This window comes from Balaenoptera ricei, chromosome 20, assembly GCF_028023285.1.
Source record: "Balaenoptera ricei isolate mBalRic1 chromosome 20, mBalRic1.hap2, whole genome shotgun sequence".
Taxonomy (NCBI): domain Eukaryota; kingdom Metazoa; phylum Chordata; class Mammalia; order Artiodactyla; family Balaenopteridae; genus Balaenoptera; species Balaenoptera ricei.
The window spans coordinates 45,997,864-46,023,440 of record NC_082658.1 but is presented as its reverse complement, the minus strand read 5'-3'; the positions used below and the strand labels follow the sequence as shown (position 1 = coordinate 46,023,440).

The 25,577-nt window shown below is 46.7% G+C and overlaps 2 protein-coding genes across 6 annotated transcripts in view; one reads left to right on the top strand and one right to left on the bottom strand.

Moving 5' to 3' along the window:
- Window positions 1-445: 445 nt before the first annotated feature.
- TEFM (transcription elongation factor, mitochondrial) lies at window positions 446-5,148 on the bottom strand. Of its 2 annotated transcripts, none has more exons than XM_059907430.1 (4): window positions 5,069-5,148; window positions 3,356-3,819; window positions 2,075-2,224; window positions 446-1,266 (listed from the first exon to the last, which is right to left on the bottom strand). In XM_059907430.1, the coding sequence occupies exons 1-4, from the start codon at window positions 5,097-5,099 to the stop codon at window positions 829-831; spliced, it is 1,083 nt and encodes a 360-aa protein (XP_059763413.1). In that variant the 5' UTR covers window positions 5,100-5,148; the 3' UTR covers window positions 446-828. The 2 variants fall into 2 exon arrangements, with proteins under 2 accessions (XP_059763413.1, XP_059763412.1); XM_059907429.1 differs by having other exon boundaries at window positions 5,048-5,132.
- Window positions 5,149-5,187: 39 nt separating this feature from the next.
- The window catches only part of ADAP2 (ArfGAP with dual PH domains 2), a 41,046-nt gene continuing 20,656 nt past the window's right edge, over window positions 5,188-25,577 (top strand). For 2 of the 4 annotated variants that reach the window (XM_059908762.1, XM_059908761.1), the window contains exons 1-5: window positions 16,932-17,096; window positions 17,960-18,090; window positions 19,782-19,873; window positions 21,005-21,084; window positions 22,022-22,134. In XM_059908762.1, the coding sequence (XP_059764745.1) occupies window positions 17,003-17,096; window positions 17,960-18,090; window positions 19,782-19,873; window positions 21,005-21,084; window positions 22,022-22,134 (510 nt within the window). In that variant the 5' untranslated portion in view covers window positions 16,932-17,002. Of the gene's footprint in view, window positions 5,386-16,931; window positions 17,097-17,959; window positions 18,091-19,781; window positions 19,874-21,004; window positions 21,085-22,021; window positions 22,135-25,577 lie in introns of those variants that run through there. The other 2 variants (XM_059908760.1, XM_059908759.1) reach the window with 2 other exon arrangements.

Here is a 25,577-nt window from a genome sequence, read left to right as displayed (position 1 = left end):
AGACTCCGCACTCCCAGTGGAGGGGGCCTGGGTTCGATCCCTGGTCAGGGAACTAGATCCCATATGCATGCTGCAACTGAGAGTTCACATGCCACAACTAAGGAGCCCACATGCTGCAACTAAGACCCGGCGCAACCAAATAAATAATGTAAAAAAAAAAAAAAATGAGCCTATTGGGCTTCCCTGGCAGTCCAGTGGTTAAGACTCCATGCTTCCACTGTAGGGGGCACAGGTTCGATCCCTGGTTGGGGAACTAAGATCCTGCATGCTGCGTGGTACAGCCAAAAAAAAAAAAATGAGCTTATTAAACAAAGCTTGTTTGTTTTGGGCTTAATAGATTGAGCTGATGAAAACTCCCTTCTGGAGGCAGTGCATCAAACCACATTGTACTTTCAGAGTAAGAGGAGGATTCCACAAGTTGTGTTATCAATTATATTTAGCTTTATTCCCACGGTGAGCACCATCCAGAAAATTCATTATTCCCTATTTTAACAGTATGATAATAATGCAAATCCTTTAGTATAGATGGCATTTGCCTTTTAAGGAAGATAACTTTGTTTCTTGTTTTGGATGTTTAGGGAACATCTTATTTTCTAACGCTTAAACCCAAAAGGCACAGAATCTCATATTTATTGATTTAGCCTTGGTTTATTATTGTGTAAACCATTCAGTAGCCAAAAGTCTGACTTTAAACATCTAAATACACTCAAACTTATGTTTTCTTCTCCATTAACATGGATGTTCAAAACAGTTGGTTTTACAACTTCAGAGCTAATAAATATAAATTAATATGATATTAAGAACATGTAACATACTAACCTCAGAATTTTAAGATTCAGTATTAAAAACTGCCAGTTCATAGAAGGCAATAGCTTGTAATAATGAATCATATAACTCTTCTACCCTGTATTGTTCAGTAGATGAAAACATCTGTCTGTAGCGGACTATCTTATCTGGTGGGAAGAATACCCGAGGCTCTTCTTTCAGTACAGACTCTGAGAGGAGCTGCTTCACTACCTCTTTTCCACTAGTCCGTGTGTCACCAATCATCAGTTCAAAGTGCTTCCCCACTGCGTTTCGATTCATGCTCAGCACCTGATGACGGCCATCCCGGGTAAAAGTCGTATTCAGCAAGGCATACAGCATGGCTTCCATGATGTGGAAATGTAATAGTATAGGAAACAGAGATGAGTTCTGAAATGAAGGTCCTGTTTTCTCCAGAACATAGAAGTCGGCTTTAGGCATCTTTGAAACAACTGAAGAAATCTTTTTTTTGGTGGGGGGGGGGGTGCCGGGGGGGGAGAAGGAGGGAAGATAAAATAAGTGAACAGAAATAATTCATTAAGTTTTATTGTTTGGGCCCCCTCTCTGTCCCACTTCTATTTTTTAAATATATAACTTACATAATATTGCTACTGACAATTCTGAAGTAATTGAAAAAGCACTTTATGAAGGGTTCAGGACAGCCAAGTTCTTTCTAGCAGGAACAAGCTGAGCTAAGACAAGTCAGTTAATCCTCCTAATTACTAGTTTCTTCATCTGTACAATGGGCTTCATAATTCCTAAAAACTATATTGGCTTTAAGATTAGACAAAATTGTCTTATTTAGCTTTTAAAAAATTCTAGGGTAGAGTATATGGTTGGAATAACTAGCCTAGAATCAATCACCTGTGCAACTGACTAATCACATCATATACTTGATTGAACCAGTTTTCATAGATATAATCAGGATGATCATTACTGCCCATCTCACCAGGTTTTGAAGACTAAATGAGACAATAAGTAATAGCGTTTGAAGAGTAAGCTTTATAAATATGGTAATGAAGTTTCTTAACATTTAGAGTAATATACTTTACCACTGATTTTCTCAGGATCTGCCTTTGATTCATAAGGCATTTCTTGAAATAAATGATTCAATTTTTAAAAAATCGTAAGTGATGGAAAACATAGGAATGGGTGAATAATAAGTACCAAAAGAAAACCCATCCTTACTATCTTATTTCATTCCTTTTAGGACTAAAAGACGACACAAGAAGCTCTAGCAGGTAGGGCTTTGGAGGTGCAACTGCCTTACCTCTTCTAAGTAGGCAGATGATAGGTACGTTCCTTTCATCAATCGGCAATATTCAGTTTGCTGCCAGTCCAGCACTGCCAATTGACGATCAAGGTGAGCCCAGGCAATTCTTCGAGTACCAGAAACAATGGATACAATACTATTAATCGCCTAAAACAAAAAAGGCTGGTTTAATTACAAGTGTAAACATTTTAACATATAAAATTTAAGATACAAACTCAGAAATCCAAATTATGTAATAGAAGTATATTTACAGTTTATGAACTAAGAATTGTTAAAGAGTAATTATTATTAAAAGGTAACCAGTAGCAGTCTTTTACTTGTTGAACAGAACTTTTACTTGTTCTCAGCACCTAGCTCAAAGTAGGCATTCAAATATTCAAATGTTGCTGGGGAATGTGCCAGATACTGGGAAACAAGGGACATAACCATATATTATAAGAAATGCCACCATACAAGTTACACTGTAGAGAGGAGAAATGGTCAGGAAGACTTACTGGAGGACTAGGAGAATGAGTAAAGTGGTAAACGGGGAGTTATTTGCCCAGATGTCTGCAAATACAGGCTGACACCTCTCACTCAGGCAGTGGAATAAAGAGTGCAAGTGGGAAAAGGGCAGAAGGGTAGGCAGATTTCTGCAAAAAGTAACTTCCTTTATCCTGAGAGCTACAGGGAGCCACCAAAGCATATAACATTCAGGTGTAACATGAGATATACATTTCAGAAAGAACATGGACAGCTGTGTGGAAGGTGGACGGGAGGCGTCTATAGACTAGAGGTGGGGATTTGTGTTAGGTGCCTGTTGCACAACAAAGTATTAAGAATCTAGGTCACAGTGAAGAAGCACAAGAAACAGATCAGAAGTAATAGGAGTAGAATGAACATGTGAGATGAAGGAGGAGGCTAGGAAAACAGCCATATATCTTCTCAACATTCCTCCTAAATAAGTCTTGCCCAGACCTACTTCTCTACATCAACTGTCCTTTCTTCCTAGAATGCCTTCCTCTTCCCGCTAGCCTAGTTCTCTCTCCATGATCCAGGCTGAGTTCTTCTAGTAAACATTCCCCAATGCACAGTTCTCTCCTCTAAATTGCCAATTTACTACCTGTACATCTCATACTTTGAAAATAACCATATAATAGATTATCTATTTATATGTGTATCTCTGGGCCCACCAACTAAACTATAATATGCCTGAAGAACCCCGTCTTGGTGCTCAGAATAGTGCTTTGGTTCCCAAATATTTAGGCAGTATAAGACGCATTAAGAAAAAAAGTATACCTTAAGTCTCTCTCTTCCTATTTCTGGTTTGATGAGCTTTCTCAAGAGACGATTTTCCTGTAACTTCCTTTTTTTCCCTCCAGTCTCTGGATTAAGAATGGAGTTACAAACTTGAATGGTGGTTTTATACTGGAACAAGGGCACATTCATTAAACTCTCCAAATTCTGAAATGGCCCAAACTTTTCTCTGTGCTCTACAATGCTGAGGGACTTTTTTCCACGGAGCAATGTGAAAGCTTCAAGTTCTTTATTAGACGCTGTATTCAACACATGCAAGATGGAAGCCTGCTGTTCTGAAGAGAAGAGCTTGTCAAGTGCCTTTCCAGACTCCTTTGCGTTTTCATCAGAAAAATCAACATGGGGAATAATTTTCTTTGGTGCAGTGGATTTTTTCCGACAGCAGGAATTATGTAGGGCCTGGAATAAGGAGGACCCTAATGGAACTGGAAAACATCTCCACCTCCCTAAAAGGAAATTTTAGGAAAATGTAAGTTGAGACGTCTTAGTTCCTTTTAGCATTAGTTGTGGCCTAACCAGAGCCTTTGCAAAGTGACATTAACTTTCCTATAATTTAACAACTAGTGGGGTTTCCCTGATGGCGCAGTGGTTAAGAATCCGCCTGCCAATGCAGGGGACACGGGTTCGAGCCCTGGTCCGGGAGATCCCACATGCCGCGGAGCAACTAGGCCTGTGCGCCACAGCTACTGAGCTTGCGCTCTAGAGCCCGCGAGCCACAACTACTGAGGCTGCGTGCCACAACTACTGAAGCCCGCGTGCCTAGAGCCCGTGCTCCGCAACAAGAGAAGCCGCCACAATGAGAAGCCCAGGCACAGCAACAGAGAGTAGCCCCCGCTCGCTGCAGCTAGAGAAAGCCCACGTGCAGCAACGAAGACCCAACGCAACCAAAAAGAAAGAACTAGCGGATCATATCTATAAGAGATATCTTCTGATTTTTATGGATAACGCCTAGGTTTTACTACCTAGAAATCTTATTTTATGTCCATAAAGAAGCATGTATTTAAAAAAATGATTTCAACTGCTTAACGTTTTTGAAACTTTTAACCTTAGAGAAATCTTTTTCCAATTAATAGATCTTTTTAACAATATTTATCTTCAATAGTTTCTTTCTCATCCAGTGGAACTAAATAAAACTAAATTTTAGGGAATTCTCTGGCAGTCCAGTGGTTTAGGACTTGGTGCTTTCACTGCCAGGGCCAGGGTTCAATCCCTGGTGGGGGAACTAAGATCCCGCAAGCCACATGGCGCAGCCAAAAAAAGAGAAAAACCACCAAATTTTATACGTTTATAATAAATGTTTTAGCTGAGTGGTAGATTTAAGGGCGGTTTTTATTTTCTTTTGTACACTTTTCAAGATTTCTACCATGACTATATTTCTACAAAGAAGAAAAACCATATAAGGAGCAACTTTGTAAAACCAATGGAAACTTTGACATTGCGGCCACAGGACAATAACGCATCCAGAAGCAAGCAAGCAGCCGTTAGACTCTGAACCCTCCGCCCTCGGCCCAGTCCGAGGAGTCGCTCGTGGACCCCTAACCCAGGGAAGAAAGCACAATCGCTCCTAGGCTCGGCGACCAGAACCGCCCCGCCAACTCAGCGGGGACTCCAAGACACGGAACCCAAGGGGGAAATACTCCAGGACCAGGGGCTAATGTCAGACGGGAGATTCACCTAGTATTGCAGGCACCCTACCTCCCGCCAAGAGGAGACTAAGGATGTTCATCTTCCACGTTAAAGCAGTAGGTTCCCGCGCCCGTCTTCCTCCACTAACTTCCGGTTCCTGCGTGCCTCGCCCAAAAGCGCCCGGCCTTTCAGTAGAAAGGTTCCAGCGGAAGCGGCGTTCCGGCCGGCCCGAGCTGGTTCCCGCTGGGCTATGGGCAGGCGCTCCGCTGCGCCTCTTGGCAGACGCCGGCCGGGATTGTGCCGGGATCCGGAGCCCCCGGGTGCGCCGCAGGCTCCTTCCACTGCATCCGGGAAACGGCCTCGCCCTCTCCGGCCCCTGACTGCCGGTGAGCAGAATGTCTGGGAAGAGAACGCCTGGGCGGGTTTTAGCCTGTAGTTGGCAAGATCCCTCCTTTGGGGAGACTCTCTGGGTTTATTATCTAGGCATACAGATTGATGAGCTCCTATTGGGGCCCTTCCTAGAGTCTGGTGGGGGAGTGTAGGCAGGAACATACATAACCAAATCACCAGGTAAAATGGAATAACTGGGACAGATGCGAGGTGGTGTTTCAGGAGCTCAAGGGGGGAACTGTGTGAAGACAGCCTTCAAGGAAGGGAGAGGTGGGAGGAGGTGGCTTTGACACTGGGCCTCGAAAGTATCCTATTTGGAAGGGATGGAGAGAGCTGAGGCTGGCTCCAAATTTGGCTGGGCCTCGAATGCAGAATGGAGCAGCTGAATAGTTCCACGAGGTAACTGGAAACCACCGGGGCTTTTGTAGAGTCAGATCTGAGGTGTGTTTCTAAAAACTGGGGCATATGCCGAAGTGTGAGGCCGGATTGGAGGTAAAGAGCCTGGTAGCAAAGTGTATTTGGAAGCTAGTGTATCTTCTCAAGGGACAGGCAACCATAAGGAACTGAACCTGGGAGGTTGTGTGATCAGGCCACTCAGGATGACTGTTCTCTTGCTCTCTGTATATCCCCTGCTGGAACAGTCCCTGCTTCTCCTACACCCTACTCAGGTGGCTGACCTTCGCTCCTAATCATAGAGCCTAATCAGTAAATGCCTTTGTACTTGCCCCCAGCCCCAGCTAGTGATTTTTCTAATCTATAGCCCAAAACATCTCCACTGGGATAGTTTATCAAAGGGGCAGTGAGGGGCTGTGCTCCTCTGCTGGTTTCCCTGGTAACCAATGTACCCATCTGACGTCATTTCCCTCTGTAACTGGTGACCTCTCCCCCCCCACACACACCCAATGAAGACTGCTACCATGTCTTGCCCTGCACCATGTGGTGCCGCTCCAGAACCCTTTTGCTTCAAATGTGTAAGATCCCTTATCCATTAAACCACTGATGTCTCTGTTGCTGACTCTGGGTTCTTTCAGGAAAGATGGGACGACTTTAGCTAATTTTGTGAAAAACAGGGAAGTCAGGAGGGCGGTGGCTTTGGGAGGGAAAGATGGTGTGTTTGCATTTTTATGAGGCAGCAGTGTCTGTGTAGCTACTGTCCTGGAGGTGGTGGAGATGTGGCCAGTTATAAGTACTCATGAGAATTCTAGGATTCTTGCCAATTTCTGCGGAACTTAGGAATCCAACACAAAATAAAGCCAACTTTTTGTGCAAAATTCTCCAAATCAATGGGAAATAATTTCCTTTTAACTCCAAGGTTTATTCCACTTAATGAGGTGTTAATGAGTTGAAATGTATCCCTCAAAAAAGATTGTGGCCTTATTTGGAAAGAGGGTCATTGCAAACATAATCAGTTAAGATTAAAATCCCGTCACACTACAGGGGGTGGGGGGCAGCTAATCCGATATGACTGGTGTCCTTATAAGAAGACGACCCTGTGAATGCAGGTGAAAATGGAGGCGGAGCTTAGAATGATGCATCCACAAGCCAAGGCCAAGGATCATCAGCAGGTCACACACACCACAAGCTGGGAGACAGGCATGGTACAGATTTGCCTGCAGAAGGAACCAACCCTGCTTGCATCTTGATTTCAGGCTTCTGGGCTCCAGAACTGTGAGAGAATACATTTCTGTTGTTTTAAGCTGCCCAGTTTGTGGTGATTTGTTACAGCAGCCCTAGAAAACCAATACACGAGGCCATAAGGAACGCTGGTGATTGATGCTTTCTGAGATGCTGTGGTTCACTGGCAAGATATAACAAATGACTTGCTACCTGCACAGCCTTAGACAGTTTCTCATCCCCTCTGAACCTCAGCTTCCTCATTTGTGAAGTGGAGGTAATGGTACCTGCCTCACACCGCCAGGAAATCCTGCTGAGAGGATTTCTCGTTAGAGACTGGATGCAGAGAGCCTGGCATAGAATAAGTGTGCAGTAAATGTTACTTCCCCTATTAAAGTTTCAGCTCTTCTTTGGAGCTGATTATTAATGACCTTGAGGGGAAACTCCCTCATTCCTCAGAGCATTCATTCAGAATTACTTTGACAAGAGCCTGGAAGTAGTAAGAGGCAACCACTATGCGTGATTTACTGTAAATCAGAACCAGTGGGTTCAAAATGAAAGTCATCATCTTCCCAGAAACCAGCTCCTCACTTCCCTGTTTTTGCTGCCCAGATGCAGATGGCCCTGGCCCTTCCCATGCCTGCATCTAGCCCGTTATCTAGTTCCTATGTTTTCAAAACTTTTTTGAACGTGACCCAGGACACATTGATGATGTACGTGTGAAACAAAAGCTTCATTTAAAAATACTTGTACCAACAAGGACCTACTGTATAGCACAGGGAACTATACTCAGTATTTTGTAATAACCTATAATGGAAAAGAATCTGAAAAAGAACATATATATTTTAACTGAATCACTTTGCTGTACGCCTGAAACTAACACAGCTTAGTAAATCAACTATACGTCTATTTAAAAAAAGAGACAGGGGCTTCCCTGGTGGTGCAGTGGTTAAGAATCTGCCTGCCAATGGGACACGGGTTCGAGACCTGGCCCAGGAAGATCCCGCATGCCGTGGAGCAACTAAGCCCATGCGCCACAACTACTGATCCTGCGCTCTAGAGCCCATGAGCTACAACTACGGAGCCCACGTGCTGCAACTACTGAAACCTGCATGCCTAGAGCCCGAGCTCTGCAACAAGAGAAGCCACCGCAATGAGAAGTCTGCGCACTGCAAGGAAGGGTAGCCCCCGCTCGCCGCAACTAGAGGAAGCCGCGCACAGCAATGAAGACCCAACACAGCCAAAACAAAACAACACAAATACATAAATTTTTAAAAATTTTAAGAAAGAGCGAGAAAGAAAATATTTGTGTTTTTACATAGGATGCACCTTGACATTTTCTACTGTATTTCAGTTTGTGTGTGTGTATTTCAATTTTTAAAAAACACTGATCTGTTTGTTTTTTTTTTAACACTGATCTGTCTTTAACCCACAGGACATTGGGTGGAGATGTCCAGTAGATGGTTAGATATGTAAGGGAGAGGACTAGGCTGTGCCATAAGGAAATGGCACTTTATCCCGGGAGAATGCCTGGCTGAGCCAGGGAGAGGGACGGTGTGAGGAAAGCACAGGGAGTCCAGGAGAGAACCCTGGGAGCACGAGCATTGGGTGCGAGTAGAGGATGCCCCAAAAGACGGAGAAGCAATGTTCAGAGAGATTTAAAAGGAAACAGGACAAAGTCAAGTTAAAAAAGAGACAAAAGACATGTAGAATACTGAGGGGGGGACAAGATTCAAAAAAAAAAAAAGTGGGTTAATTGGAACCACTAAATTGATATTAATTTCATGACTCACTACTGTGTGGCATCTTGCAGTTTAAAACACATGAAATTCTATCAGCCTTACCTGCAAAACATCTTTTTACCTCTCCCTGTGGCCACTTCAGTCAGAGCCTCATTGTCTCCATTGGGCTCCTGCAATAACCCCGCACCACCTGATTTCTCAGCTTTCCGTCAGCCTAACCCCGTCCCTGTCCTTACACACACCCTCCCTGTCCTGGCCCCAGTGCTGACTAAACCTCCAACTCTGGCCTCACCTTGCTCTTCCAGCTGTTTCTGTCCGCTCACCGCCAGGCACCCACATGCTGCCTCTCCTCCTTCCTAACAGATCCCTGCCAGTGGCGATGTCCGGGAAGGTGAACCAGTTATGGGAATCCTATTTCCCTTTACTAAAGATTAAGATAAGAGTGGGTGTGCGGGAATTCCCTGGCGGTCTGGGAAACTAAGATCCCGCACACAAGCGGAGCACTGGCAAAAAAAAAAAAAAAAAGTAGGTGTGGTTCTGTTTGGGACCTAAGTGGGAAAGATTTTATACCCTGATCAAGAGTGGGAGGGGGTGTGGGAGGGGAAGCGGGCACCTCCCTTTTCTTCTTGTGGCTCTGGTGGTGGGAGGATGAACTCAGAGGAGCAGCTGTCTCTCCAGTGGACAGGCAATGCTGACAAGGGCTAGAAGAACAGGCCTTGATAACATTGTTTAGCTGCGGGACAAACCCTTGAAACCACCTACCTGCAGACTTATGGTTCAGTGAGGGAATAACTGACCTTGTTTAAGGCACTTTCGATCAGTATTCTGTTACTTGGAGCTGATCACTTCCTGATTAAGATACTCACTCAGGAGATGTTCTGGGCATCTCTCCTCTGCGCCTTTGTGCCTGCTGGTCCCTTTCCCTAGGATGCTCTGTCCCTAAAATGACCTGAATTCTTCTCACCTTTTCAGGGCCAACAAGGGTACACTGAGAAGCCTTCCATTATCCTGAGCCAAAGGCATCCTCTCCCTTCTCTCAAGCACGTGACTCACATCTCCCTCATAGTACAGGCAAACGTGAACTGTAAGGTTTTGGGGGTTTTTTTTGCTTTTGACCGTGTGTTTTTGTCTCCTTATTTGACTCTACATTTTCCCAAGGTGACCTGGAAACTACCAACTAGAATATGTCAAAAATCCATTCCTGGTGGCTCAACAGTCCTGGAGACAGAGGAGCTCATGGTATGCTCAGACTCTGGAATCAGTCAGTCCTGTGTTTTAACCCTGTTTTAACCCAGCAAAGCAGCAGTGTGAACTGGGGCAAGTGACATCACCTCTCCGAGCCACTTTAGATCCGTCTAGAGTGCAAGAGGGATTCAAGCCATAATTATATCCCTTATAATACCCAGCACATCACCTGGCACACATAGGGATTCATTAAGTGATTGTTAAAAAAATTAATGAATGATCGCATGTATAATATTCCAAAGGTTAATTTTCTTCAGGAAAATTATTAAAAATTCATGCTCCATAACTTCATGATCTTGACATAGGCAAATATTTCTAAAATAGGAAATGAAAAGCATTAACCGTAAAGGAAAAACAAAATGAATAAATTGGATCTCATTTAAGTTAAGAACATCTACTCACTAAAAGACACCACTGGGAGACTTCCCTGGTGGCACAGTGGTTAAGAATCCACCTGCCAATGCAGGAGACACGGGTTTGATCCCTGGTCTGGGAAGATCCCACATGCCGCGGAGCAACTAAGTCCGTGTGCCACAACTACTGAGCCCTCGCGCCTAGACCCCCCTGCCCCACAACAAGAGGAGCCCCTGCTCCACAACAAGAGAAGCCACTGCAACGAGAAGCCCATGCACTTCAATGAAGAGTAGCCCCTGCTTGACGCAGCTAGAGAAAGCCCGCATGCAGCAACAAAGACCTAAAGGGGCCAAAAATAAAATAAATAAATAAATACATAATAAAACTTTTAAATAAATAAATAGACAAATAGGTTAATTCCATCAGATTCTTCTGCATGACTGTTTGAGCTTCCCCTGTTACACATGCCTGCCCGTTATTTCTTTCCTTCAGAAAGGAAAACACTTCCAACAAGGACCTACTGCATAGCACAGGAACTATATTCAATATTTTGTAATAACTTATAAGGGAAAAGAATCTGAAAAAGAACATATATATATATTTACTTACATATATGTATAAATGAATTGCTGTGCTGTACACCTGAAACTAACACGATATTGTAAACCAACTGTACTTCAATTTTTAAAAAAATTTTTAAAAAGAGCAACCTAAATGTCCATCAACAGAGGAATGGATAAAGAAGATGTGGCACATATATGCAATGGAATATTACTCAGATGTAAAAAAGAACAAAATAATGCCATTTGCAGGAACATGGATGGGCTTAGAGATTGTCATACTGAGTGAAGTAAGACATAGACACCGAAAGACAAATATCATATGATATCGCTTATATGTGGAATCTAAAAAAATCATATAAATGAACTTATTTACAAAACAGAAGTAGAGTCACTGATGTAGAAAACAAACTTATGGTTACCAGGGGATAAGGCGGGGAGGGATAAACTGGGAGATTGGGATTGACATACACACACTACATATATAAAATAGATAACTAATAAGAACCTACTGTATAGAACAGGGAACTCAATACTCTGTAATGGCCTATAGGGGAAAAGAATCTAAAAAAAGAGTGGATGTATGTATACGTATAACTGATTCACTTTGCTGTACAACTGAAACTAACACAACATTGTAAATCAGCTATACTCCAATAAAAATTTTTTTAAAATTTTTTTAAAAGAAAGGAAAACACTTTTGTGACCTCAAGTCGTCTCATTTATTGTTTATTATTTTTTACCCCCACTCATTTCTTCATTTATTTCAAACATATTTATCGAATCCCTGTGTTGTTGCAGACAGTTGCCGGGGATAAAACGGAGGACACACTGACCTGGCCCTGTCTTCACGAAGCTTAGATGAGTGAGGGAGACCAACTACAGTAGATTGTGGTGCTTGAAAATACAGTGTTAAAGAGGGAAAATACTGTGTTAAAGAGGGAAAATTCAGTGTTAAGGAGGGAAAATACAGTGTTAAAGAGGGAAAAGGGTTTGGGCACAAAGTTACTCACTACGATGTTATGTATAACAGTGAAAAATCAGTCACCATCTATGTATCCAACAACAAAGAAATATATATACCCGCATGGACAATTACATAGCTATTAAAATGATGTCATGCGTAGAGAATGGACTTGAGGACACGGGGAAGGGGAAGGGTAAGCTGCGACGAAGTGAGAGAGTAGCATTGACATATATACACTACCAAATGTAAAATAGATAGCTAGTGGGAAGCAGCTACATAGCACAGGGAGATTAGCTCGGTGCTTGTGACCACCTAGAGGGGTGGGATAGGGAGGGTGGGAGGGAGATGCAAGAGGGAGGGGATATGGGGATATATGTATACATATAGCTGATTCACTTTGTTACATAGCAGAAACTAACACAACATTGTAAAGCAATTATACTCCAATAAAGATGTTTAAAAAAATGATGTCATGAAGCATCTATAGTAATATGATAAGAAATATAATGTAAAGAAATTTTTTAAAAAATATTCTTGTTTTGAATTTTTTTTTAATTTTTATTTATTTATTTATTTATATTTATTTTTGACTGTGTTGGGTCTTCGTTTCTATGCGAGGGCTTTCTCTAGTTGTGGCAAGCGGGGGCCACTCTTCATCGCGGTGCGCGGGCCTCTCACTATCGCGGCCTCTCCTGTTGCGGAGCACAGGCTCCAGACGCGCAGGCTCAGTAGTTGTGGCTCACGGGCCTAGTTGCTCCGCGGCATGTGGGATCTTCCCAGACCAGGGCTTGAACCCGTATCCCCTGCATTGGCAGGCAGATTCTCAACCACTGCGCCACCAGGGAAGCCCCCAAAAAATTTTTAAAAGGGTATAAAATTGTATGAAAAATATGGTCCCAATGATCAAAAGATGTATAAAAGACCAGAAGGAAATTTATGAAATATTAATCAATATTAGTGGTAGGACCATTAAAAAAAAAAAACACCATTAGGTTGAACTGCATGACATTACTACTTTTGTAAGTCAACTTTATACATTTCAACATAATATTTTGTTGAAAAGGGCTCAAGATGAACTTGGGTTTGAATCCCAGCTCCAGTACTCTGTATCATCCAGTATGTATCATCTCAGTTGTGTAACTGTGGACAAATTCACTTAGATTCTCTCTCGGGGCCTCAGTTGCCTCATCTGTAAAATGGGCATAAAAATAATCTACACCTCAGGGTTTTATTGAAGAGCAAATGGAATAATGTCCATAAGGGGCCTGACATACAGCAATCCCTGAATAAATGGTAGCCATAACTGTGGGTGGTGTTTTCTTTCTTCTTTACTGTATTTTCCAAATTTCCTATAATAATAGTTTTTAAAATTCTGTAACTAATAAACGTAATTATTTAAAATTTCCAAGGGGTTGTGGTCTATTCTGTGGGGATCTTGAGCCCAGTCCAGAGCTGGGAATGTGGTTGAAGGTTTTCTTCTAGTCCTGCTGTGGCTGGGCTCAACTCGACAGAGACAGTGACCCCGGGAGCAGGGCTGATGTTTGTGCTCTGAGGGATCCTGGGAGCTCTATTTACAGAGGACACTCTGTCCCAGGGCCCGACTGCCCCCTCACCCCAGCAGCTGCTGTATGGACTGAGCCCACGAGGGAGGCTGCCTCTGCCCGATCCCAGTACTCGGTGTCCGCTGGGTCAAGACATCCTTTGGCACAGAGTTCTTCCCTTAGAAGCAGCTTCTGGTTCCCAAATACAGAGCTGAGCTAGACTTTGATCATGTCCAGTCCCCACGAGGGGGCTACAGAGTCTCTCTTTGTGGCAATGAAAAAGGTTTGGAAATAAATAGTGATGATGGTTGCACAGCATTCTGAATGTAATGAATGCCACTGAATTGTGCACTTTAAAATGGTTAGAATGGCCAATTTTATTTATTTATTTTTTTAATTTTAAAATTTATTTATTTATTTATTTTTTGGCTGCGTTGGGTCTTCGTTGTTGTGCGCGGGCTTCTCATTGCAGTGGCTTCACTTGTTGCAGAGCATGGGCTCTAGGCACGCGGGCTTCAGTAGTTGTGGCTCGAGGGCTCTGGAATGCAGGCTCAGTAGTTGTGGCACTCGGGCTTAGTTGCTCCGCGGCATGGGGGATCTTCCCGGACCTGGGCTTGAACCCGTGACCCCTGCATTGGCAGGCGGATTCTTAACCACTGAGCTCCCAGGGAAGTCCCTAAATGGCCGATTTTATGTTATAGAGATTTTGCCACAATGTTTTTAAAAGTGAAAAAAAAATCCAGTTATGGGAGGAGGACTAAAGGGAGAGCAGCCTTGTCCTGTGGGGTTTGCCAGACACCACAATAGGAGACCTGGATGTAGGCCCCTGTTCCCACCTTTGCTTGGCTATGACTTTGGGGACCTTAACCTCTCATCCTCCATGAGGATAACAGGCTGCTCTCAGAGGGCTGTCATGGAACTCAAGTGTGATCAAATGGTGTGAAAGTCTCTGTAAAAACACTCAATACTTGTTAGTTAGCATCATCCCTCTCTCTCTCCCCTCTCCCCAAAGAAAGAAAGAAGGAATGAAAGAAACCCATCACCATGGGGACTTCCCTGGTAACTCAGTGGTTAAGAATCCCCCTGCCAATGCAGGAGCCACAGGTTCGAGCCCGGGTCCAGGAAGATCCCACATGCCACGGAGCAACTAAGCCCGTGCACCACAACTACTGAGCCCACGTGCCGCAACTACTGAAGCCCGCGTGCCTAGAGCCCGTGCTCGGCAACAAGAGAAGCCACCGCAATGAGAAGCCCGCGCACTGCAACGAAGAGGTGCTCCGGCTCGCGGCAACTAGAGAAAGCCCGCATGCAACAACGAAGACCCAACGCAGCCAAAAATTAAATAATAAATAAATTTAAAAAAAAAGAAAGAAACCCATCACCAACAAAGTTTAACAGTACCACTTTTTGTTTGTTTTTGTTTCTTTTGCTTGTTTTTGGCAAACCTTGAGGCTTGAGATTCTGGTGTTTTTTGTTTGTTTGTTTGTTTTGTTTTTAGTTTCAGTTATTTATTTTTTTGGCCACACCGCGGCGTGTTGGATCATAGTTCTCCAACCAGGGATCGAACCTGCGCCCTCTGCAGTGGAAGTGCAGAGTTTTAACCACCACACTGCCAGGGAAGTCCCTTGAAAAGAATTAAATGGAAACTTCCAGAAATAAGGATGGGAAGAGAAGAAACTAAAGGAACCTCTCAATCTCTTGCTTCTCACCTTGAAGGAGATGATATATTTTCCCTTGGGTTAGCTTTTGTGGGACCTCCAGGGAGGGGACGCAGAATCTCAAGGTGCAAAGAGAGCAGCTCAGCGGGGCAAAGGCACCCAAGAAGCTCCCCAACATCACTGTTCTGCCCTGGCAGCGGAGAAATGATGTCCTTTGCCTGTCCCCTCTTCGTCCCCCACTTCTCCCCTCGCCTTGCCTTCATACCTTAGGTTGCCTTTCCCAGATTTCTCCTGGGAGATTTATTTCTGTCCCTTTTTTCATCTAAAGCAGCGGAAATGAATCATCTTTCGGCCTGTTTGGTAAACAACCCCATGCCCTCTGACCCGTCTCCAGGCTCTCTCCCTGGTCCCTCTGGAGAGGTTCCTAGGCTAGGCCTCACCCCCACAGTCAAGACCCTCCTGGCTGCTTACTCTTGGTAATGTCCCCTTCCCCCAGGGCCTGGAGGCTTGACCTCCTCCACCCTGGGGAAGCTGGGAAATGACACAGAGCATTCCAACGGATGATCCCATGAGCTGACCAGAGGAGCAGGGGAAGCAAGGGAGCCACTGTGTTTTGAGGGCTTTGTGTGCCATGTACTGGCTCATCTCAATGACCCTATTAGGTGATCTCTTGACCCTCGTTTTACAGATGAGGTGTCCAAGGCTCAGAGAAGTGAAGGAACTTGCCCAAGGCCACACAGCTGGTCAGTGATGAAGCCAAGATTCAAAGTCTGGATTCCTGAATTCATTCCATTATACCATGCTGCCCTATGTGTTCGCATGTGTATATGCATGTGTGTTGAATTGGGGATGCTGGCAGATCAGCTAAAACCCACCAGAATGGAAACCTAAGATGATGTGCATTAAGCCTTATGCATATGACAGATATTTGCCTACAGAGGGAATGGCAAGTGTGCACAGTGTGTGCCTTACCAGGAGTCTGTGGGTCACTGAGGATGGTGTCAAAGAGGGACAGACATGGGGGAGGGGGAAATTCAGGAAATGCCCAGATTCAAGACCACCTAAGCCCTGCCCACACCTCACGGTGATGGAACTTCACAGATAGAAATGCCCAGCGGTGTCCCTATTGATGAAGCCACACTTCCTGGGGAACACAGTCATGCGACTATTTATTAGACTTCTAAAAATGTGCACGTACTCTTTCTAGGAGCTGTGTGGGATACAGAAGTAAATCTTCTGACATCAAAGTATCTAGTGTGCGCATGTGTGTGTGTTGGGAGTGGAGGAGGAATTAACATAAATATATAAATAACTGTAATGGAAGATCGGTAGAAAATGCTCAGGGCCAAAGGGAGAAATGGATCCTATAACGGTTGGTATTCTAGCAACACCAGAAGCTGGAGAGATTACTCCAGGCTAGGTATCAAGGAGGGCTTCCTGAGGAGGTGGCATTTGAATGTCTCTAAGTCTCTGAGTAGATGTAGGATCTATAATACATCAGGAGAACGCTTTAACAGAAGTTAGATCCTTTTTAATTTGTCAAGGACATATGCCCTTATTCCTCTTTTACAGGGGTGTAAACTGAGGCCCAGAGAGGTTGACCAGGTTGTCCACAGTCACAACGCTGGCCAGTGGCGGGCCAGGATTTGACCTCGGTCCGGGGTGACCGACTCCAAGCCCTGCGCTGCATCCCTGCCGGGCGGGCGTGCGCCTTAGAGAGGAACGCAGGCCGCGAGCTGGACGCGCCGGGGGCGGGACAGAAAGTCCAGGAGGGGCGGGGCTTAAAGTCCTGGGGGGCGGGACTGGCGGCGCGGGCGGGCTGGAGGCGCCGGGTTTGCGTCCCACTCCACCTGCGGGCGAAGGCGCTGGCCATGGGCGGCCGGAGGCCGGGGGGCGGCCGGACTGAGCCCTGCTGAGCCCGCGGGGCCGGCCATGGGCGACCGCGAGCGCAACAAGAAGCGGCTGCTGGAGCTGCTGCAGGCGGCGGGCACTGGCAACGCGCACTGCGCCGACTGCGGGGCGGCGGGTAAGGGCGCGGCGGCGCGAGCAGTCCGGAACGTGGGACCGGCCCCCGGCCCGCCGGCCCCCTCCCCTCCCTTCAGGTCCGGGCCAGTCCAGGACTCCCGCTGGATCCGCGCGTGGCCCTTATATCACCTTAGGGCCCGGGCCCCCGGCAGCCCTCTCCTCGGCCGGTACCGCTCCCACTCGAACCCGGCCGGGGCGCCTGTTCTCCCCACTCTGGACCTCGACCCTAGATCCCGGCCCCGGGTGCCCTGACCATTCTACTCACCTCCCCTGCCAGACACCCTACCCACCCGGACCACGGTCCTTGACGTCTTCATTCCGGACCCAGCCACTTCCCACACCCTCGGATCCACACATCCTACACACCAGGGATCCCAGACCCCGGACCCAGTTCTGCCCTGATGGTCCAGTGCCCCTTCCCCACCCGCCCCGGACGTCCCCGGGGTCCTCCCACGTTCCTGCTCCACAGCACTCCGACCCTGTGGACCCCGAGCGTCCCTGACTCCGACTTCCCCACCCGCAGCTCCCCAGCCAGGCGCCTCGGTGCCGGTCCCTCCCTCCGCGCTCTCCTCCAGGTTCCTCAGAGTCCTGACACTTCCACATCGCGCCCGCCTCAGCCTCTCGCCCCCATCCTCGGGACTCCTTACAAGATCTTCATCCTGGCCGCCGCCGCGCCAGGGCCAGTGGGCTGACCAGAGGCTTTCATGCTGATCTTTGTTCATCCAAGGCGGGGAGGCTAAGAGAGAAGGCATGGGCTGAGCTGGACACCTCCCCAGGCTAACTGCCAAGCCCTGCCTCTCCCGGCGCCCCCTGCCCAACCCTGGTTTCTTTACCCAGCTCCCCTCCTGTCCTCTTGCCCCGCAGATCCCGACTGGGCCTCTTACAAGCTGGGCATCTTCATCTGTCTGAACTGCTCCGGAGTCCATCGCAACTTCCCAGACATCAGCAAAGTGAAATCTGTGAGACTTGACTTCTGGGACGACAGTATTGTGGAGGTAGCAAGGGGCACAGGTGGAGAGCATTGGAACAGCAGACCTGGGGTGGAGGCAGTGGTCAGGGCGCTCCCATTCTACAAGGAAGGAAGCTGAGGCCAAGAGAGGGGCAATAAGGAGCCAATTAGACTTGCCTTAGACGAGGCCCTGAGTTCAAATCCTAGCTCCATTACTTGCTTACTTACTAGCTATGAGGCCCTGAGCCTGCTATTTAACGCTAGTTGTGAACCCTTTCCACATCTGTATTATAAAGATACCACTACCCCTTCATAGGGCTGCTGTAAGGATTAAATGCAGGCTCAAGGCAGGTACAAAGTAAATAGTCAGTTAACAGCTGCTGTTCTCAGTAGCTGAAATCCTGGACTAGAACAGAAGTATCCTGATTCATGGTTCATAGTCCTCCTGCAGTCCCCCTAGCCATGGAGGGGACCACTTTTCTCTCCTGACCTGCAGAGATGGAGGACACCTGCAGCCCAGATAACACCATTCTGGCCAGAAAACCTTCAGAGAGCAGGCAGTACTAAACTGGGCTGGCTAGCTGAGGATTTCGAGGACTACTGGGGAAGCAGACCCATGTTTACTGAATACCCATCTGTGCCATGCACTGTGCTAGACCACTGGGCTAGATACTTTACTCATTCATTCCACACGTTACTGTAAGCCTACAGATGCTGGGTATAGGAGAGAGCAGTGAACAAGATAAAGTCTCTGCTCACGTGGAGCTTACATTCTAGTGCAGGAGAAAGACTGGAAACCAGCACCTAAACCTGAGGGTCGTTTCTTTGTGCCTCATCACTCCCCTGTTGTATCTTCTTCATCTTTGCGGGTGAGATCCCTGAAGCTCAGGGGCTTAAGTATTGCCCAAGCGTCACTCAGTGAATAAATGGCACAGCTGGGATACGAACCCTGCTCTGTTGAGATCCAAAGCCCATGCAAATCCTGCGACACAGCCAAGTGGCCACTGGGGAAGGGGAGAATAGGGTTCACACTGCCCAAGGGATGTGGATTAAAAACCTGATGTTTGTTCCACACATGCCCTCACCCCAGATATGCCACTGCTGTTACTGAGTGCTGTTGGCCAGGGCCACTCCTGGCACATCTGCCTCTGGGTCTCTTGGGTGCCAAAGGCCCCCAGTGATCTTCCTGACCTACATACTCTATGGGGCGAGCACTGAACTTCTTCCATCCTCCAGCTCCATCTATCTCCTGCGGACTTGCAGGGACTGCTGCTGGTGGTCCTGGCCATCTGTGGAGGGGGTGGGAGAAAGAACATGAGCTATGGAGTTAGACAGGTCTGGGTTCAAATCCCAGCTCTCCACTGACTAGCTCTGTCACCTTGGGTAAGTCACCTAACCTCTCTGAGCCTCAGTGTCCTCACCTCTAAAACGGGGATGGTAATATTACAATGGTTGAGCGGATCGAATGAACTAATGCAGGAGAGCTGTAAAGTGCTCTGCCTGTATGAAGCATGGTTGTTACAGCACCTCATTGCTCCAGGTTGGGGCTTCCCAGCAGCACAGATGACCAAGCTGGGTGGTATGGCGGGGAGGAGGGGAAATGTGTCAGACTCTGGGAGGAGTGTCTCCTGACTCAGCCCAGGAGCCAGTGTGAACAGTGGCCTTCAGGGTAGACCATGGTTTCATTTCACGTTTTTTCAAGTTCTAACATTACCCCAAGTTGCTGTTGTCTTGCAGTTTATGACCCACAACGGAAACCTCCGAGTGAAGGCCAAGTATGAAGCCAGAGTCCCTGCTTTCTACTATATCCCCAAGGCCAGCGACTGCATGTGAGTGGGTGATTTCCTGGTCCCACCCCTCCCACCACTACCCCATCTCCTGTGTGGTGGTCTCTTCTACAGACATGCCCAGCAGGTGGAGCCAGGAAAACATTTGGTACTGTCATGGAGAACACACAGACCTGATGAAAGCCCCTCTCCACCTTCATAGCTTGGGTTGTCACTTGCCCCCTCTGGGACTCAGTTTCCACAGCTGTGAAATGGGACATTTTCTTTAGGATCTGTCCCTTTGACTTGATGGTCTCATAGCCTACAGGTGATGACTAACTTGATTAAGAAGCCGCCGGTATTTTAGCAGAACAAATGTGTTTCAGCTATTATACTTTCTACAGAGTCCCACCTGAGCTGTCCCACCTGAGCTCAGTGTTGCTCCAAAGCAGCTGCTTAGGCCCCACCTAAGCACCTACTATGTGCTCTGCACAGTACAAGCCACTTTGTATGCATTTAAACCTCTCAACAACCCTCGGGGGTAGGTAGGTATCATATTATTGGCATACTCCCCAAGTTCAGAGGAGTTAAGTAACTTGCCCTTGGTCACACAGTGGATAAATGGTAGAATGAGACCAGGTCCCAGGTGGTCAGACCCTAAGACCACTGCTCTGTCCAGTGTAGCATGCTCAGATCTCATGGGTGGGCCACAGGAAGAGGCTCTTGGACTCTCCTGGCTTAAGCTCATGAACACGCAGTGGGATATGGCAGAGTAGATGGTCCAGGGGAGCTGTTATCTGTCTCATTGACCTAGAGGGCTGAGGCTGAGGTTGGAATAGTATAGTGGTGTGCATATAGCCCACTGGGGGAGATATTTCCCCCTGGGGAGACACTGGCAATGTCTGAAGACATTTTGGGGTGTCACAACTGGGGAGGGGGTGCCACTGGCATCGAGGGGGTGGAGGATTAGCAGAGATACTGCTAAACATCCTACAAAGCACGAGACATCCCCCCACCACTAAGAATTACCCGGTCCCAAATGTTAATAGTACCCAGGCAGAGAATCCCTGGCTAGCCTGAGCAGGCAACCAGGCAGCTGCTGTGATGTTCCCATCCTCAGCTGCGGGGTCTCAGAAAGTTGCCATGGGAAGAGGATGCATCAGACACAGCTGACTAAACATTCTCTCTTTTTAGGGTCTTAAAGGAACAATGGATTCGAGCAAAGTATGAGAGACAGGAGTTTATGGCTGAGGGGAAAACAATCTCACCCCCAGGTAAAGTTATTTTCATCATCTTTTGAGGGCTAGTTCTGATGAGTTCTAGAAAACAAAGTGCCTGAGTATTAGGAACAAGGTCAGCAGAGATACACCTGCCACCCTTGCTCTGGCCACAGAGGCCAAGGTGTGGGTTCCTCTGTCTCTGAAATAGCAACACATCGGCTGGTGGGGTTTTATGGTCTGAGTGGCCGAGAAACACATCCGTCTCAGGTCCTTGCAGGGCCACAAGGTGTATAAAGTCTTCAGTATAAATTGCAAAAAGACTCACCCACCGGGCAGACCAGGAAGAAATAGACACCCTGCTTCTGGCTAATGTAGCCCCTGGTGTGGCACAAGCCTTGGGAAGGTGCACGGACTGGATTTCACCTCCCTTCCCGCCTTTGTGCAGGGCACAACCTCATCGGTGGCCCTGAACCTGTGGCAGTTTCTGCCCTGCTGCTCTGAGTCCAAGCTGACACTGACCCAGAGAGCAAAGTATACAAAACTGCTCTTTGAGGACCAGAGGCCGCCAGTGCTTAGCTCTCCTAGTGGCCAGGAGCACAGAGTATTCATCTACCAGCAGGAGCCCAGAGGTCACTCATTATTCCCAAACTCTGGAGAGTTTCATTAGGCTGATGTCAATGTGAAGTTGGGCCTCCTTCAGAATCAATCCAGTTTCTTAGGATTTAGCCCACTTAAGAGTATACTATGTCTTCTTAGGATACAGCCAAGGAAGAAAGTTGAGGGGAGCCCAACTGAAATCATACAACATTGCAAATTTGGCCCCAGACAGGACCCCCATGTCCTGCAGCTGAAATAGCTAAATTAGATCCTAGACATTTTAGCAGCGGGTGGGAGGTTCATTCCACCCCTGAGACCATGTGGTATGGGGTTCATGAGTTGCTTGTTTGTCTTGAAGCTGTGAGTGTTCACTCTTTCTCATCCTTGGTGGAAGGTAACCGAGAAGGGTTCCTATGGAAGCGAGGAAGGGACAACGCACAGTTCCTGAGAAGGAGGTTTGTCCTCCTGGCAAGAGAAGGCCTCCTGAAGTACTACACTAAAGAAGAGGTAAGTCTTGTCTTACTCCTCCCCGAGCGCTGGCTCTCACCCCACTCAGGTCTACATTTTTATTTATTTTTTTAATTTTTGGCTGCGTTGGGTCTTCATTGCTGCACGCGGGCTTTCTCTAGTTGCGGTGAAGGGGGGCTACACTTGGTTGTGGTGCGGGGGCTTCTCATTGTGGTGGCTTCTCTTGTGGCGGAGCACGGGCTCTAGATGCGTGGGCTTCAGTAACTGTGGCACGTAGGCTTCAGTAGTTGTGGCTTGTGGGCTGTAGAGTGCAGGCTCAGTAGTTGCGGTGCATGGGCTTAGTTGCTCCGCGGCATGTGTGGTCTTCCCAGACCAGGGCTCGAACCCGTGTCCCCTGCATTGGCAGGCGGATTCTTATCCACGGAGCCACCAGGGAAGTCCCAGGTGTCCATTTTGATCAATAGTGCCTGGTCTCATGTATGAGCTCAGCCACTGAGACTTAGGTACCACACGCTGCTACTTTTCCTTGTGATACAATCCATCCAGTCTGCTAAAAACCACACCTTCTCTTCACCTAGAATGGGCTCAGACTGGTCCATGATTAAGCCTTTGATGATCACTTGATTTTTACTTCATTTATGTATGTACTTAAGAAATATTTATTGAGCACCTACTATACTAGACCTTATTCCAGGAACTGGGGATACAGCAATAAACTAAACGAAGTTCCTGTTCTCCTGTGGCTTCCATTCTAGTGGATGGAGACAGGTGTAACCAAAACATACATCAATACGTAATCTATCCAGTGGCAATAAGTTATATGAAGTAAAATAAAGGAGGGTGAAGAGTTAGAGCGTGGGGTAGAGGGAAGTGCTACCACAGGTGGTCAGGGGAGGCCTCTCTGATGACATTTGAGCAGAGAACTGAATAAATGTGAGTTATGTGGATTTGTGGCTGAAGGGTTGAAGTAGAGGGAACAGTATGTACAGAAGCCCTGAACATGGTCATGTGTGCTGATTAGAAAAGATGACCCCTCTGAGAGGGTGCAGCCCTGGTCCCTGTCTAGGCAAGCAGAAGCCTGGATGGCAGTTCTCACTTGTACCTTCAGCCGGGGGCTTTTTGTTCAGTGCACAAACTGCCCAACCATGAGCCGTAGCCCTGGCTTGAGCTGGGAATGTATTTGATGAGTCTAGAGGACATGAAGGAGGCCAGAGTGCTTGGTGCAGAGTGAGCAAGAAAAAAATGGAGAGAGATGAGCTCACATAGTGGAAGACTTCAGAGGCCATAGGAAGACTTGGGATTTTTCTTTGGAAACAGCTTTATTGAAATATAAATTCACACACCATTGGATTCACCCATTTGAAGTGTGTAAGTAATAGCTTTCAGTATATTCATGGAGTTGTGCAACTATCACCACAGTCAATTTTAGAACATTTTCATTACCCTAAAAAGAAACCCCACATGTGTTAGCTCTAGTTCTCCACTCCACTCCCCTCCCCCAGCCCTAGGCAACCACTAATCTACTTTCTAACTCTATAGATTTGCATATTCTGGACATTTCATACAAATGGAATCATACAATATGTGGTCTTTTTTCTTTTTAATTTTTGTTTATTTATTTATTTGTTTTTGGCTGCGTTGGGTCCTCGTTGCTGCACACGGGCTTTCTGTAGTTGCGGTGAGCGGGGGCTACTCTTCGTTGCGGTGCGCGGGCTTCTCATTGCGGTGGCTTCTCTTGTTGCAGAGCACGGGCTCTAGGCACACGGGCTTCAGTAATTGTGGCTCATAGGCGCACGGGCTTAGTTGCTCCGCAGCATGTGGGATCTTCCCTGACCAAGGCTCGAACCCGTGTCCCCTGAATTGGCAGGCAGGTTCTTAACCACTGCGCCACCAGGGAAGCCCGTAATAGTTCTTTATATATTCTATACACAAGACCCTTATTGGATATATGATTTACAAAACATTTACATTCTTTTTTTAATATTCTTTTCCACTATGGTTTATCACAGAATATTTTTACGAAACATTTAGGCGTTTGGATTTTACTCTGCTATTGGGAAGCCACAGGAGGGTTTTGAGCACAGAAGTGATCTGCTTTGACTAAAACTCTTGGAAAGGGGCACTCTGGCTGCTACCGGGGCGAGAATGGAGCAGTGGGGAGGCGAGGGTGGAAGCAGAGAAGCCAGTTAGGAAGCTATTGCAATAATCCAAGGGAGGAATAATGGGTTAGATCAGGATAATGGTGATGGAGCTGGTTAGAAGTGGTCAGATTCTACATGTATTTTGGAAATAGAGCCAATGTGATCTACTGAAGGATTGGACATGGAGTGTGAAAGTCAGCAGAAGCAGGAGTGATTCCCAGATTTTTGCCTTACGCAACTAGAAGTCTAGATTTGTCATTTGCTGAGATGGCAAAGACTTAGCTCCCTACGGGGATGATCAAGAGTTCCTTTCCCGTTTGAGATGCTTATTAGTCATACAAGTAGAGACTGAGAAAGAAGTTCTCAGAAGTTCTGAGTCTAGCGATTTGGGGAGAGTTTGGAGCTGGAGTCATCAGCATGTAAACTGGTTTAGCAACCGGACTGGCTGGGGTCACCTAAGCAGGGGGTGGGGGTGGATGAGAAAAGATGTCGGAGGACTGAGTATTTTAGTTATTTGTTGCTGAGTGACACACCACCCTAAAACTTAGTGGCTCAAAACATCAGTCTATCGTGTCTCACAATCCTGTGGGTCAGGAATTTGAGCAGGCAGTGACTGCTCCAGTGTACTCCATGTGGCATCAGTGGGGTGGTTGGGCTGCGCTAGGAGACCCAGGAAGCCTTCACTCACATGTCAGGTGCTTTGGCATCCTCCTTGTGCCTTCTCTCTCTGTGATTGTTCCTCATTCAGGAGTCCAGCTCAAGCTTTGTTACAGCATGGCGGCCGGCTTTCCCCGAGCAAATGAGAATGCTGCCAGGCCTCTCAAAGGTTAGGCCAGGAACTGCCTTCTGTTGGTCAAAGCAAGTCATGCAACCAGCTCCAATTCAAGAGGAGGGGATATAGATTCCACCTCTTTATGGGTAGAGTGGCATGTGCAAACTAGGAGGGAAGGAATTGGAGAGGGCCATCTTTGGAGATTATCTATCACACTGAGCCCTGGGATATTCCAATATTTAGAGGAAAGATAAGAAGTTTCCAGCAAAGAGAATGTGAAGGAATGGCCAAGAAAGTAAGAGAAGGACAAGCTCTGAGCACTTTCATCTTACTCCATTTCCTACATGCAGAAATTACTATTTATGTCCCCTGTTGCTTTCCTGGATGGACCAGAGCAATGCCAGAAGATCTATCCAGTGTGGCCTCAGTCTGGGGCCAGATGAAAAATGATGGGGGATGAAGAGTATTAACCCTCCAAGAGAGAGTAGGGATTTCTTCTCAGTCTTCAGTTTAAATCACTGAAAAATATTTCAGGTACAAAAGGCAGGAAGAAAAAGTGCTGCTACAGA